Raw genomic sequence first — 15,132 nt, forward strand, 5'->3', positions numbered from 1 at the left:
TTTCACATTGCAAAAGAGCAATTTTTGTAAAATGTAAAAAATATATAAAAATTAAAGCAAAAAAAGAACGAAAAAGAACTATAATAGTTCATTTTTCAAAATTTGGAATGATGAACTATGAACGGAACTAGTTCATTTAAAAAATGTTGAACTGTGAACTGAACTATAGTTCCTAAAAAAAAGAACTTTCCCAACACGATGTATGCTGTTGGGGGTTCTGTATTTTCAGTATTTTTTGGAATAAAGCCACTTTTGACAGGATGACAATTTTGGAAATTCATTTCTTTGTATTCATTTTGAAAATAATTTTGTATTTTGTACTTTGTACTTGTACTTTGTAATTTTTACTTTTATACTTAAGTACATTTTACGCCGGGTAAATTTTTGTACTTAAGTACATTTTATTTGAGGTACTTTTATACTTTTACTTAAGTAACTTTCTTAATGGGCACTTTGTACTTTTACTTAAGTAATTTTCAAGTAGAGAATCAGTATTTTACTTAAGTAAAATATTTTTGTACTTTTTCCACCACTGAATATAACATCACTACTCCTACTACTCCTGTCATTTCAAAATGCATCGTGATGTGACGCTTTACAACGCATCAAGCTACTGAGCAGATTGTCTATTTTTGAGTGGTGCAACCACTCCAAGGAACAGCAATGTCAGTGTTCACCTATGTGGCCATGAGCACCAGTATATGACTATGTGTACCAGTAGGGTCGCTGTTGTGCCAGAAACGGAGAGAGAGAGAGAGAGAGAGATAGTATTAGTGCTGCACTGTTGCCTGCTAATGAGAGAGAGAGGAGAGGGGAGTTGCACCACTCAGTTCACACGGGTGTGATTTTTTATATTTTTGAAGAAGAAAAAAAAAAGGTTTCCCAAAAGGAAAGGCTGTATGTGTGGTACAGTATGTATGTATGTATGGTAGTATAAGTCAGAGCAAGATGTTATGAGTGAACTGTCCCATGCAGAGAAGGTTTCCATGGGGTTGTAACAGGACTACAGTGTTCCCTGCATAAGTAATGAGGTGCAGATAGCAGCTGTGATATGGCCATGCTCATGATTTAAAAACAGGTGGCTTGCGCAGTGCGCACATCCAGTCCCTCGCTGGTGCTGGACAAAACGTTGATGCATACAGGAGAGGGAGAAGTCCGCACACAGCCTTAGCTCCAACAGTGTTTATTACGGTATATTAAAACACTGACATTCTAGTCACAGACACAACGTTTCGGCCGTGAGTGGCCTTCATCAGGTGACAGTGTCACAGACACGGAGTCACAGAAACGTTGTGACTGTGACTAGCATGCTCATGATTTATACAACAAAGTTTTTGCACTCATATATCATCCTCACTTTGTCTAGTCCCACCACACTCATTAGTCATTACTGCCTCCCTCCTTGTGCTGTGAGTAAAACCTCATGAAAGTCATGTTTAATAATGCACAAACACTGTTAACCCAATTTTCTAAGTAACACAAGTTTGTTTTCCAAAAATAGCTAAATTGCCAAGCTCACAAAGCATGAGCTTGTAGATGGGCTATTTTCACACAACACCATCAGATAAGGCAGTGCTTCAGCTTGTTTTAGGCAACAGCCACCTTAACATATAACAATATTATGTATTGATGCCAGACAGTTTAATTGATTGTTTAACTTACTGGAGAGCGGCGTGTTATTATTTATATTTATATATTTATTGCTCTGTATGACATCAGATGCTCTGATGTCATACTGTATGTATGGCATGCCATGTAATGTACGGTAACCTGGATTCAGTTATTGGAACCAGTTAAATGAAATGCTACGCTCAAATAATTAGTAAGAAGAAAAACTAAACGAAAAGTGTTGGACCCTGTCTTTTTTTTTTTCATTGTGTTTATTGTCATGAATTGTCACGATCTGAGTTGGCTTTTTCAGAACGACGAGTGGCCCAGGAAATAATTCCCCATTCATTTTCCCCATAGGCTTTTCAAAAAGTATTTATTTAAAGACGTTTACACCGTGGAAAAAGCCAACTCAGATCGTGACAATTCATGACAATAAACACAATGAAAAAAAAAAGACAGGGTCCAACACTTTTCGTTTAGTTTTTCTTCTTACTAATTATTTGAGCGGCCCAAAACGTTTATTGTCATGATTTGTCACGAGCCGAGTTGGCTTTGTCTGCGGTGTAAATGTCTTTAAATAAATACTTTTTGAAAAGCCTATGGGGAAAATGAATGGGGAATAATTTCCTGGGCCACTCGTCGTTCTGAAAGGGGGCGGGACTGCGACACTCTATATCACACAGTCACTATGTAACTATAACACACTAACTATAAAAATAAAAGTATCGTTTTTCTATTTATGCTACTATATACAGTACATATATAGCATATCAGTATCAGTAAAGTCTGACAATATGTAGTCTATATTTGGTTTTCAATGAGTCATCCCAACAAAATATGGTACAGTATTGTATTATGCTGTATGAATAGTTTGTAAGAAGGCAATCATCCTGATCATGTCACAATTTACATTTAGACATTGAGAAGCAACAAAAATAATTAGGCTACCAGGTAAACAGCATCAATTCTATCAAAATAACATTCTTAGCAATTGTGGTTCTTCCACACCCAACAAAAGGGTGTTGTCGACAGTCATTACATCAGATCAACCCTGATGAAAGCAGCTTAGCTGCTGAAACTTTGTTTTGTAATTTGCTTTCTCAATGAAATATTGCATCAGAGCTATTTAGTATTACATAGTATTGTTATGTGTGCTTTGCTACTTGTGTACTGTACCTGTAACAAAGCATCCTCACTTTAGTTCACCTTTAGTGAACTAAACCAAAACATCCTCAAGTTCACCAGTTTCGGTTCAACAGTCAATACGTTGCCATGGCAACTATGCTCCCTCATCCTAACAACTGCCTCACCACCCACAAAGGTCCCATGGCAACCATCACCAAGCAACATCATCTCAGTGTTATCTTTCTAGGAGAAGAGCAGTAATATGTTTATTTTATTTATTTATTTTTTATATCTTTTGATACAGGTCAGTCCCAATGAGATACAAGATCTTTTTTTTTTTACAATGGAGCTCTGTTGGAACAAAACATGATATTCTCACTGTCGGATGGAAACCATGTATACATGTCCAAGAGCATTACTTTACAGGAAATGGAAAAAATAACCTGTGGATGCCACGCTCTTGGTAACCAGCTCAGTGGCCATGTGTTTAGAGTGTTCGGCCGTGCTGAGATTTGTAGGTTGGGGTTTAGGCCGGGACATACCAAAGACTTTAGGTCCACTGGCAGAGCCTGACCAGAGCCTTTTGTGGTGTTTCTGGACAACAGTGTATCCGACCGAATCAAGGCCGGGAACTGCACTCCCTGTGGTGGTGTGGAATGCGTGTGTCAAATTTGAAGTTGGTGGGGCGAATGGTTTTAGAGTTACGTGGATTACAGACGTACGTACGTACGTACAGTACGTACGTACATAGACACAGGTACAGAGACGTGCTGCATTTATAGTAGGAGGAATTAAAATGCATGAACTTGCAGGGATTCATACTCCCCAGTAGATGTCAATGTTGTTCCCCTTTTTTATTACACTTCTACACAGTATGAAGGCTTATACAGAAATTGTTAGTTTGTAATTACAATAACTTGCTAGTTTATCATTTGTATTCTTGTGAAGCATCTCTTCACTATGTGGCCGGCGTGTGATGCAACATAACCGTCAACAAGGTGACACTTTTCAGTAAACTACTGTGAGTTTCTTTCTTTGTTCTTCGTCCGCCCTCCGTCCACCATGTCATGTTATGTGCCCACTCAACACTAACAGGAAATCCCTACTAGTCCACGGAACAGGACAATGACAGGAGTAGAGGGAGGAAGGACCTTGCGGTCTTTTCACTGTGAGCCCTCAGCAATATGGCCTCTTATAAATTATAATAATCTGCAGGGCAACAAACCCACGACACAGTAAAGATCCTCCATGTTCATTTATCCATTTATATGTCTGAGTGTCCAAATGTTTGTACAGTCTCGATCCTTTTGTCCGTAAAGGAATGCCCTACTTTGTCATACTACAGTGGCACAAGAAAGTAGCAAAAATAGCTGATCCACAAGCTCTGTAGACGCTATATATATTTTTTTTTAATTTGAACCCTAAGCATTAACCGTTTGGACATACGGTACTGTATGAGGTTTCCATCCGACAGCAATGATATAAATCATTGGGCATTAAGACACCGAGCGTTAAGAGAGTGCAATAAAACAAAAAGTAAAACCAAGTAAAAAAATAAACACATAAACATAACAATAAAATGACAGCGATTGCACATGCATGGGTGTGTATTGCAGGGATTATTCAGTGCAAACGGAGGACAGTCAGCCACACAAGGAAGGTTTTTGACAGAAAGGTACGCAGCCTGCTGTGTTTTCTGGAAGGTACATTTCCCTTTATATACTTGTCAGGGTCCAACACTAGTGCCAGTGGGTTTGTGTCTTGTTACGGGACGGGCCTCAGCTGACACTCAGGAGGGGGAGGGGCCGCCTGCCTGGTGGGACACAGAGGAAATGCAGTGGTGGAAAGTATATTTACTCAAGTGCTTTACGTGAAAGTAAAAAATGTAGGTACTTTTACCTTACTTGAGCATTTCCATTTCTTCCAATATTTCACCTCCACTACGTCTGAGAGGAAAATACTGCAGTACAATTATTTGACAGCTTTGCTTTGCAGATTTAGATGAATAATAATCTCTTGATTCTGAAATCAGGCATTCAGCATAACGAGTAGCCTACTTTTACTTTTGCTACTTTAAGTAAACTTTGATGCTAAAACTTTTGTATTTTGACTTATGTAATCTGAGTACTTCTTATGGGACAGGGCTCAGCTGACAGGAGGGGCAGGGGGGAGGGGCCGCCTGGCTGGCGGGACACAGGAAACGTAGGCAGGAACATGTGACCATGGAGTTGTTCCCCAGACCACAGCCTGCAGACTGACCAATGGACTCACTGCATGGGAACCACAAGTCAGCTGTGCACCGCTGGAGCATTCTTTGGACTTATTTGGACAAATGTTACTCAATGTAATCCAGATGTTATTTAGACAGATGCCAGGTTCATTGTTTACCTGGAATCCTATGGTTTCAATGTACAGATTGTTATTTAGACAGCATTGTTAACTTTAGACAGATGATAGGTTTATGGTTTACCTGGTAGTTTTCTTGAGACACTATACACTGCTCTCTCTCTCTCTGCATTCTGTGTATGTATTTATTTACCTTGTTTTATTGTAAGTCGCTCTGGATAACAGCATCTGCTAAATACCTAAATTGTAAATTGTGTTTGTTCCCTGATGGGTTGTTATCGAGCTGCTTTGCTGTTGTGTAGTTGTTATGTTATGTAGTATCTTAGTGCTGCAGAGATAGTGGATGCATTTTCTGCTCATTTTCTGTAGAGCAGGTGGTTTGTGTTAAACACAAAAAACCTGTGTTAACGACCTGATGTTAACGACCTGGTCTTTCCTGGCAGAAGGGTGCTGGTGGCATGTTACTGTGGAGTAGTGTGTCAGTAGTTCGCAGTACATTATAGTGTGTTAGTGCGGTGTGTGTGTGTGCATGCATGGTGTGCGTGCGTGCGTGTGAGAGAGAGATGTAAAGAGAAACTGAGTGTGTGTGCGAGTGCGTGTGAGATAGAGAGAGGGAGAGGGAGAGGGGGGGGAGAACACCACTTATTAAACTCTGTAGTATATTAACTCACAGGACTGACTTATAGAGGAGGAAGGCACATATTCACTCTAAACCTCACCCTTGGATTTATACAGCCATTAAAGCTGTAATATACGGTTGGTCTGGTCCGAGGTAGAGCTGCTACAGCTACAGTTCAGAGCCATGTATTGGCTCTCCTTGTCATGTGGTGTTCTAAATGGCGTCTGGTGTGACTGACACCAGTAGGCCTACCATAATAATCTGTCAGATTCTCATGATATAGCTGTTACTCCACAGTCCGTCCGGTACATTTCCGCCATGAAGTCCTCTAAAAGACGTGTTCTTCTTCTTCCTCACCGCTCGAATGTCTACATGTGAGTTCCTCACCTGGTACCTTTTTTAAATCACTTGAATCCTAGTGTGTCTGGGGTAAACAATTTGTTTTGTTTTTTGTTTCAAATGTTTAGAAATGATAATAATTAAAAACTAAATGTAATAACCGCCCCCCCCATAAAATTGTGTCCATGACCCACAAATGGGTCCTGACCCAGTGTTGGGAAACAGTGGTCCTTCACAGTGATGTTAGGAGCACTGGGGGAGTCAGGGGGACCCTGGTCAACTAAGTATATAAGTATTAGGGTATAAGTGATCAAAGGCCCATACCAGCCTTTTGGCATAGCGTTCTCAAACTTCTCATATAGGCTAACGTCTCCCTCCCATAGAGGAGACATATATGGTGGCACCAGGGACCACCTGCATAATATTGGGACTTACTTATGGATTAGAGCAGAATAAACCATTACTGATGATGCAACACTGCATCGGGCGGCACAAGTAAAGCGAACCGAGGCACAAAATTGACCTCTTTCTCGTCTCCATGAATGAAGCAAAGTGAAAAATATCTTCCTCTCCTGTGTGAAAAAAGCCCTTCAGAATATCATTTTGATGAAGTGTGGTATTTTTCGTGTGATTTAACGATATGTTTCCAGAGGCATCAGACTTCAATAACAATCCTGAATAGGCCGATACACCTCAGTAATGGAAAAATATATCCATTACTGAGGAATCAAAATGCCATCAACGTAAAAGTGACAAAGGACCTGTGCTACTTTAAAGTCAGTTCTATCTGCAATCATTCTGTGGATTGCCGTTTGAAAAGTCTTTGTTGAAATACTTCATCAGTATGATGACTATTACTCCCCCCCCCCCCCCCCCTGCAGTGTGGAAGGGGATCCCCAGTGTCCAGAGACGGGCGGCAACGCAGACATCACCTACAGCCAGACCCCTTACATGCGCGGTTTGGATCGCTTCAGTGACAGCGTCGGCCCCCGAGGCCCGGCCTCCAGCTCCAGCGCCAGCTTGGCCTGGGCGCTGCGCACACGCCACCAACCTGCCAGCCTGGCGCTACGCAAACAAGAAGAAGAAGAGAACAAGAGATGCAAGGTCCTCTCAGATAGTTACGAGCTCTCCACAGACCTGCAGGACAAGAAGGTATCATTCCAGAGATATATTTAATCTTGTACGCTAATGTCGGTTCCAGCTCAGTGGTCTTCTGCTCAGTCCCTGTGACATGTCCAGGGGATGTACTTGTACATCATGGCTGGGGGATGTATACATCATGGCTGGGGGATGTACTTTCACATCAAGCCATCTCACGCTACAGAAACAGAGATAGGCTCCTGACCTATGGGCCACATGCCTCCGGTACCGCTGTTTCCCATAGCTACATAGTATGCTTACTAACTAATGTCACTGACTGGCCGATCTTTTGTCCAGTGACTCACAGTTTGAGGCTATTTTTTACATAAGCCCTATACCAAAGGGTCACCATGCAACTCCTTGGGTCCAAACGGTTGCAAGGAGTTAACGCTAAAGCCGTCACGACCCTTTGGTGTGGTTTGGGCCATTGAATTCCATGCGTTGAATCACTAGGGTCAACGTGGGTCAACGTGTAACAAGACATATCACACCGCAGGGACAACGCTAAAACTATCTTGACCCTTTGGTGTGGTTTAGGGCTTAAGAAAGATCATCTATAGCTGAGTGGGTAGAGAGGCCCTCTGGTAATTAGAAGGTTCACCGGTTCGCCCCCGATCCACCCAGTATGTGTGTCAAACTGTCCCTGAACAAGACAATTAACTCACAAGTTGTGCCCTATGAAATAGGGCTTATGTTGTTAATAAAGTTCTGCACTTTTAGGTTGTTCACCAACCAGTGAAGTGTGTGGGTGCACTCATGTGGTTCAAATAAGGAGACCAACATACACTATGTTTGGTGTGTGTGTGTGTGTGTGTGTGTGTGTGTGTGGGTGTGTGTGTGTGTGTGTGTGTGTGTGTGTGTGCGTGCATGCGTGCGTCTTCTGCCAGGTGGAGATGCTAGAGAGGAAGTACGGCGGGTCCTTCGTAAGCCGCAGAGCTGCCAGGACCATTCAGACGGCATTCCGCCACTACCGCATGAACAAGAACTTCGAGCGACTCCGAAGCTCGGCCTCCGAGAGCCGCCTGACCCGCCGCATCATCCTGTCCAACATGAGGCTGCAGTTTTCATTTGACGAGCGTCAGCCACAGCAGCAGGCCCAGACGCAGACCAACTTCACCCACAGCGTGGCAGCGGGACCGCCTCATTCCCCGGATCCAGACCGCCCGGGAGACTACACACACTTAGAGGACTCCTTCTCCAAACAGGTACTCCTTCATCAAGGGTTTTAAAGCTATCTTCAGACTGACAGCGGCAGCCCAAATCAGATGTCTTGCCTATCCAGATTTAGAATAAGATTTATTTGATATTTATTTATTTATTTATATTCAGCTATTAGTGTAGATTCTCGTCTTACACAAACATTACATTTCCATTGACAATGAATGGAGAACTTACATCATATGTGTCTGAGCAAATCGACTAAGCGTCTATTTTTGTCTGGACAAACTAAATTCCCTTTGACAATGAAATGAGAATTTTACATCATAGTGTCTGAGCAAATAAGCTTAGTGTCTATTTTAAGTCATGAGGATGTACGATGATAAGAGCGGCCCTCACTTCACACAGGTGTGATTTTTGGAAACACATTTTTGCTAAGCATATTTTAACCACATTCTTATGTGGTTTGAAATGCGATTCAAATCTGATTTGTCTCAGTCTGGCATCGCTCACCGAAAATAGCCAATATGTTTAGCATTACTCACGCCAAGGTCTGTTACCACAGCAACAAAAGCAGATAGGTCGACGATGACTGAATAGAATACACAAATCCCATCTAATCACTTGCAAATAACTGAGTAGACAGTCTTAAAGATGAGATTTGTCTGCATTCTGAACAATGCCTAATTGTTCAAACACTACCATGCCGTCAGAGATGCTAGTTTAGATGAACTCATTGACAACTAAGTGAAAGATGCACCATGGTGACGATAAACGTGCCGTGTTATAGTAGTTGTCTTTATTAGCATTCTGCAGTACGTCCTGTTTCTGTTCAGCGACCCTGATTCCTCCCCGTCTCCGCACCTCCTCAGGTGAAGTCCCTGGCGGACTCCATCGACGATGCCCTGACCTGCCGCGCGGGACGCGACGACTCCCAGGAAGGCAGCAGGGAGGGCGGGGCCATCGGGGAGGACTTTGGGGAGTGTGTGTGGAGCAGCAGCAGCAACCCGTCCTCCCAGAGGGGTCCGGTGGGAGACAGAGCCCGGGCCGGCGGAGGGGGACACAGCATGCACGGGGACAGCACCGCCACCTCCTACAGCGACGTGACCCTGTACATGGACGACTGCAATCCCTCGTCCCCGCTGTCCCTGGACCGCGCCCACAGCAGCACCGACACAGAGTACTGGGGCCCTGGCGGGGGCGTCGGGGTCCGCGAGGACAGCCGAGACACCGAAGGAGGCGGGAGCAGCAATAGTCGCCGCAGCACCCCCTGCACAGAGTGTCGGGACTATCGCCTGAGAGGCGCCCATCTGCCCCTCCTGACCATCGAGCCGCCCAGCGACAGCTCAGTGGACATGAGTGACCGTTCGGACCGTGGCTCGCTCAGCAGACAGCTGGTCTACGAGCAGGAGCCCGGCGGAGGGTCCGGCTCCCCGCAGGAGACCCTTAATCACTCCGCCAACGCAGGGAGCTGCCCCATCTCCACCACTGCTGCACAGGGTCAGACCCGCGCCAGCGGCAGACCTTTACCCACACACGTCCCTCAGCACGTGGCTCACCACCACCACCACCCCATGCACCACCACCAGTACCCGGACACGCCCTCCTCCTCCTCCTCGCCGCAGCAACCCCCCACCACGCCCCTGTCGTCGCCCTCGTCGATGGCGGCGCTGCCCCCCAGCGGCCTGGAGCAGCCGTGCTGCTCGGACGGAGACAACGACTCGCTCAACTCCACCACCAACTCCAACGAGACGGTGAACTGCAGCTCGGGCTCGTCGTCCCAGGACAGCCTGCGGGAGCCGCTGCCTCCGCTGGGCAAACAGACCTACCAGAGAGAGAGCCGCCACAGCTGGGACTCGCCACCGTTCAACAACGATGTGGTGCAAAGACGACAGTACCGCATCGGACTGAACCTCTACAACAAGTAAGAGCACTACATGTTGTAGTGACCTACAACATGTAAGGTCACTGGGTGAAGCACCTGTCCACCACCACAGAGTCTAGGGAGGGAGGCGTTAACTAAATTGGGAGAAAAAAGGGGTAACCTTCAAATTGGGTATTTCTGCTGAATGTTCAACCCAGAAGTACACTAAGGTTCGTGTGATATTGTTTGTTCTGTCTCTGGTGTCAGGAAGCCAGAGAAAGGCATCCAGTACCTGATAGAACGAGGGTTTGTGTCCGATACTCCGGTCGGGATCGCTCGCTTCATCCTGGAGAGGAAGGGCCTGAGCCGCCAGATGATTGGAGAGTTCTTGGGCAACCGGCAGAAGCAATTCAACAAGGATGTCCTCGAGTGAGTCTGGGTGTCACACCCAACGTTCATCTGATTGTGCATTGATGTGGTAGAGAATACAGATGCACATTGAGTGATTAGATGAAGAGAGCCTGATTCGTCATTTTTTTATTGACAATTACGTGTCAAAAGGATACGAAGATTTGCAATCCATTCCCACACACATTCACACACGGGAGGGGGAGAAAACCATCCAAGGAAGCAAACTGCTCATCAGGAGCAGGGTTCAGTGTCTTGCTCAAGATCACTTTGACACGCAGCCAGGAGAAACCTGCAAGATCCTTCCAGTTCCCACACAGCCACTGGTACCCAGGACAATCATTTCTTAATGCTTTGTCATTTATAATAATAATAACATCTCAAACTTATATAGCGCTTTTCTGAGTACCCAAATACGCTTTACATGGGGGGCAGAGGTAGCAACAAAATAAAACCAACTATATTATAACTTTATTTATATTGTTGGGCTCAGGTTATAACGTGTTTAGACTATTTGTAGCCATTGTTTGTTTGTGCACAACACTGATGCACAACTATGGATAACTGTGTAATACAAACGTGTGTTTCAGCTGTGTGGTGGATGAGATGGACTTCTCAGGAATGGACCTGGATGATGCTCTCAGGAAGTTTCAGGCTCAGATCAGAGTTCAAGGAGAAGCCCAGAAGGTCGAACGGCTCATCGAGGCCTTCAGGTTTGTAGATGAGACTGAGCACACACACTCAAACGCTACACATTTGCTGCTTTACGCTGGGAACCCACCAAAAAAAGCACTTAATTATGCATGGAGGTTGGTTTGTTTGCGACTGACCTGTCCTCACCAAATCTGGCCACAGCAAGACGTCTGGTCAATGCGTTTCAATGAGAATGTGCATGGAAATCTGCGTCTGTGCGTGGCCGGTCATTCATATCGAAGCAGAAGGAAAAAAGCGGTGTCTGCTCGCTTCTGTGGGTTTCAAGCATTTGGACAGGGGTTCCCAAACTCGCACTGCTTTAGGACAGGTTTTCTCAACCTGTGGGCCGGGGCCCACTGATAGGTGATGATACTGCAATTAGGCCACCAACTAATTGGCAAAACACGAAGATTTGAATTATATTAAAAGATAAATAAATACATGCATACATTTAAAACTGTGTTTCCATTGTGATACAGATAAATAACATAAATAACATAATGTTAGTCAAATGCCACTGACCACTAAACATGAAGTGGTCACGTGGCTGAACGCTTTCGGGATCCAGAAGAGGTTGCGAGCCATTACTTTAGAATATGATTTTCTGCTTTCTAATGGTTGTGACTGCAGAGTTGTGATGTTTGGTGTCTCCTCTTGCAGTCAGAGGTACTGTGTGTGCAACCCCACCCTGGTGAGGCAGTTCCAGAACCCTGACACCATCTTCATCCTGGCATTCGCCATCATCCTCCTCAACACAGACATGTACAGCCCCAACGTCAAAGCAGAGAGGAAGATGAAGATTGACGACTTCGTCAAGAACTTGAGAGGTAGTCTAAATGGCTTAAAAAAAGAAAAGAAAATCCTTGCCTCTCCTTTAACTCCTTTAATACTTTACCTTACAAATTGTGTGTGTATAGATGTTCATTGTCAACGTCCTCAACCTCCAGCCCGAGGGGGGGTGGTAGCGGTACCTGGGAAGTGGGGGGCCCAATTTTGAAAAGCTGTGTCTCACAGCACAATCATCCCAACGTCAATACACCACTAATGGACCCAACCTTTGCATTTTAAGGAGTGGACAATGGTCAGGACATCCCCAGAGACCTGCTGCTGGGGATCTACCAGCGCATTCAGAAGTGGGAGCTACGCACCAACGACGATCACGTGACCCAAGTGCAGGCTGTGGAGAGAGTTGTAGTGGGCAAGAAGCCTGTGAGTTTCTTCTTATTGATGGTGGTGATGTTTATTGTTACTGTATGGAACTATGGAACATACAATGACATTTTGTTAAGTGCATCCACTTAAAAACACATAGAAATACAGATTACCTTTTCACTTAAATAATTAGGCCTAACTGATCACTTACTACTAGTGGTAGCCTGGTAGGGACAGGCATTGATTAGATCACAGGACCTGAAATGTGTGTGTGTGTGTGTGTGTGTGTGTGTGTGTGTGTGTGTGTGTGTGTGTGTGTGTGTGTGTGTGTGTGTGTGTGTGTGTGTGTGTGTGTGTGTGTGTGTGTGTGTGTGTGTGTGTGTGTGTGTGTGTGTGTGTGTGTGTGTGTGTGTGTGTGTGTGTGTGTGTGTGTGTGTGTGTGTGTGTGTGTGTGTGTGTGTGTGTGTGTGTGTGTGTGTGTGTGTGTGCGCGTGTGCGTGTGTGCGTGCATGCGCTGTAGGTGCTGTCTCTTCCACATCGTAGGCTGGTGTGTTGCTGCCAGCTGTATGAGGTGCCGGATCCAAACAGACCTCAGCGGACCGGAGTTCACCAACGAGAGGTCTTCCTTTTCAACGACCTCCTACTGGTAAGACTCAACGCTTGTTTACTTCTACGTGGTGGTAGCCCAGTTTCTGTAAAGCAGTGGCTCTCTAACATTTTTATTTCAAGGACCAAATGGACTCTGAAGGTTCCATTTGTACACTCCCAGAGCTACAGACCTCTAAAGGTCCAATTTGAAAACCACTGCTGTCAAGAAATGAATGGCAATGGATGGTATCTCTCTCATACAATTCAACCCTTCTACTTTACAAAATTGTACTGCATTTTGTTTACATATATATCTAATATGTGTTATATAAGTAATATAAGTTTGTACGTGAAAACACATGAACAGCGAGACATACTAGGAGACATACTTGTTTTCAAAACCCCAATATTTACAATATTGTTCTTATAGAGGGTATGCGTGTGACATCATCATCAAACCAGGAAGTTATGCAGGAATGCCTACTGAGTGGCAAAAAACTACTTTCTGGCCTTTACAACCCATGCATCCAAACAGAAAAGTCCTATCTGATTGCATTAAACGACGATTCTACAAATGCCTTCTAAATCAATAGTTCTCACACTTTAAGGAGATAAAAAGATTCATGAAGAGCTGTTAGCTTGTATATCTGCTATTTTTGACCAGCCAATGCAAAAATCTAAAATTACACAGATGCTTTCCTGGTTTTTATGGGTTAACACACGCTACCATACTATCAAAATACCATTTATTCAACAAATTGGTTACATATAGTGTATCTTTAGCACAACCTTCTCTTGTTTTTAGGTCACCAAGATCTTTCAAAAGAAAAAGACATCAGTGACCTATAACTTCAGACAATCTTTTCCTCTGGTGGAGATGCAAGTCCACATGTTCCAGAACTCCTGTGAGGAACCCACCTCATCTTTTCTTCCCCTCTGAACAAACATTTCCCTCGATAATTCTCATCACATGAAACATGAACATGAAAATACATACTGCGTATGTGTTACCATGGCTTACCGATACCTGTGCGTGTGCGCGTGTGTGTGTGTGTGTGTGTGTGTGTGTGTGTGTGTGTGTGTGTGTGTGTGTGTGTGTGTGTTTCTTAGATTACCCTCATGGTATTCGACTGACCTCAGCAGTCCTAGGTGGGGAGAGGAAGGTTCTTATCGTGTTCATGGCACCCAGTCAGCAGGACCGCACCCGCTTCGTCAGTGACCTCAGGGAGAGCATTGCTGAGGTGCAGGAGATGGAGAAGTATAGAGTTGAGTGTAAGTACCCCCCCTTGCTGGTCATTATGGTGAACTGCAACACTGAGCAGGCTTGTTCTCAAAACTCAACTTAACATTTAAAATGATTTAAGCACCTTTAACATGACCAGGTCAACCAAAGTGCTGTACAAGTTTATTTTTTTATATATACAATTAGCAATCAATGAGCACAAACAAACAAACATCAGCACAAGTGAGGGAAAACAAGGCTATATCAACTGTCACTGAATGGCCAGGGAGAAGAAATAAGTCTTTAGCAAGGATTTAAAAATAGATATCGACTCGGCGGCTCTGATTGTCCCAGTGCCTGAGGGGCAGCCGCCGCAAAGGCCTGCAGGTCAGCCCTAGTTCTTTTTTTGGTCGTTAGCACCTTCAGCAGCAGCTGGTCGGCTGACCTCAAGGCTCTGTGTGGTGTCAACGAATTTTAAAGGCATACATTAAAATCCTAAAATCAATTCGGAAGCGGAAAGGGAGCTCTGTGCAGAAAAATAAGTCATGGATTGTGTGTGAGACAAAATGACAGTTGGAGACATTAGTGAAGACTCAAGGTTGGATGCCTCAGCATGCTTCTAATATCCCCACTCTGGTCATTAATTTGTGTGGGCTGGCCGGTGGGATTATTTTTATCCCTGCCTCTGGTCAGACTGAATTAAATACATGCATATCCTTTTGGGAAATGTAAGCACTAAGCTCTCTGGTCTTTGATATTCATTTTTGATAATTTCACAATCTAATGTTACACACATTAATCCTATACTAAAGATTGTTCAAAAATCACACCCGTGTGAAGCGAGGGGCGCACCCTTATCATCTTACA

The 15,132-nt window shown here is 44.3% G+C and overlaps 1 protein-coding gene across 1 annotated transcript in view; it reads left to right on the forward strand.

Annotated features, from left to right (window-relative positions):
* Positions 1-15,132, forward strand: part of iqsec2b (IQ motif and Sec7 domain ArfGEF 2b) — a 60,307-nt gene that overhangs the window by 38,428 nt on the left and 6,747 nt on the right. Inside the window, 10 exon segments of the mRNA XM_080764347.1 lie at positions 6,922-7,192; positions 8,068-8,385; positions 9,211-10,262; positions 10,470-10,631; positions 11,201-11,323; positions 11,964-12,130; positions 12,373-12,512; positions 12,976-13,101; positions 13,849-13,948; positions 14,154-14,315. Coding sequence (XP_080620473.1) covers positions 6,992-7,192; positions 8,068-8,385; positions 9,211-10,262; positions 10,470-10,631; positions 11,201-11,323; positions 11,964-12,130; positions 12,373-12,512; positions 12,976-13,101; positions 13,849-13,948; positions 14,154-14,315 — 2,551 coding nt within the window. The 5' untranslated portion in view covers positions 6,922-6,991.

Source organism: Protomyctophum bolini (genome assembly GCF_963924005.1).
Source record: "Protomyctophum bolini genome assembly, chromosome: 5".
NCBI classification, from domain to species: Eukaryota; Metazoa; Chordata; class Actinopteri; order Myctophiformes; family Myctophidae; genus Protomyctophum; species Protomyctophum bolini.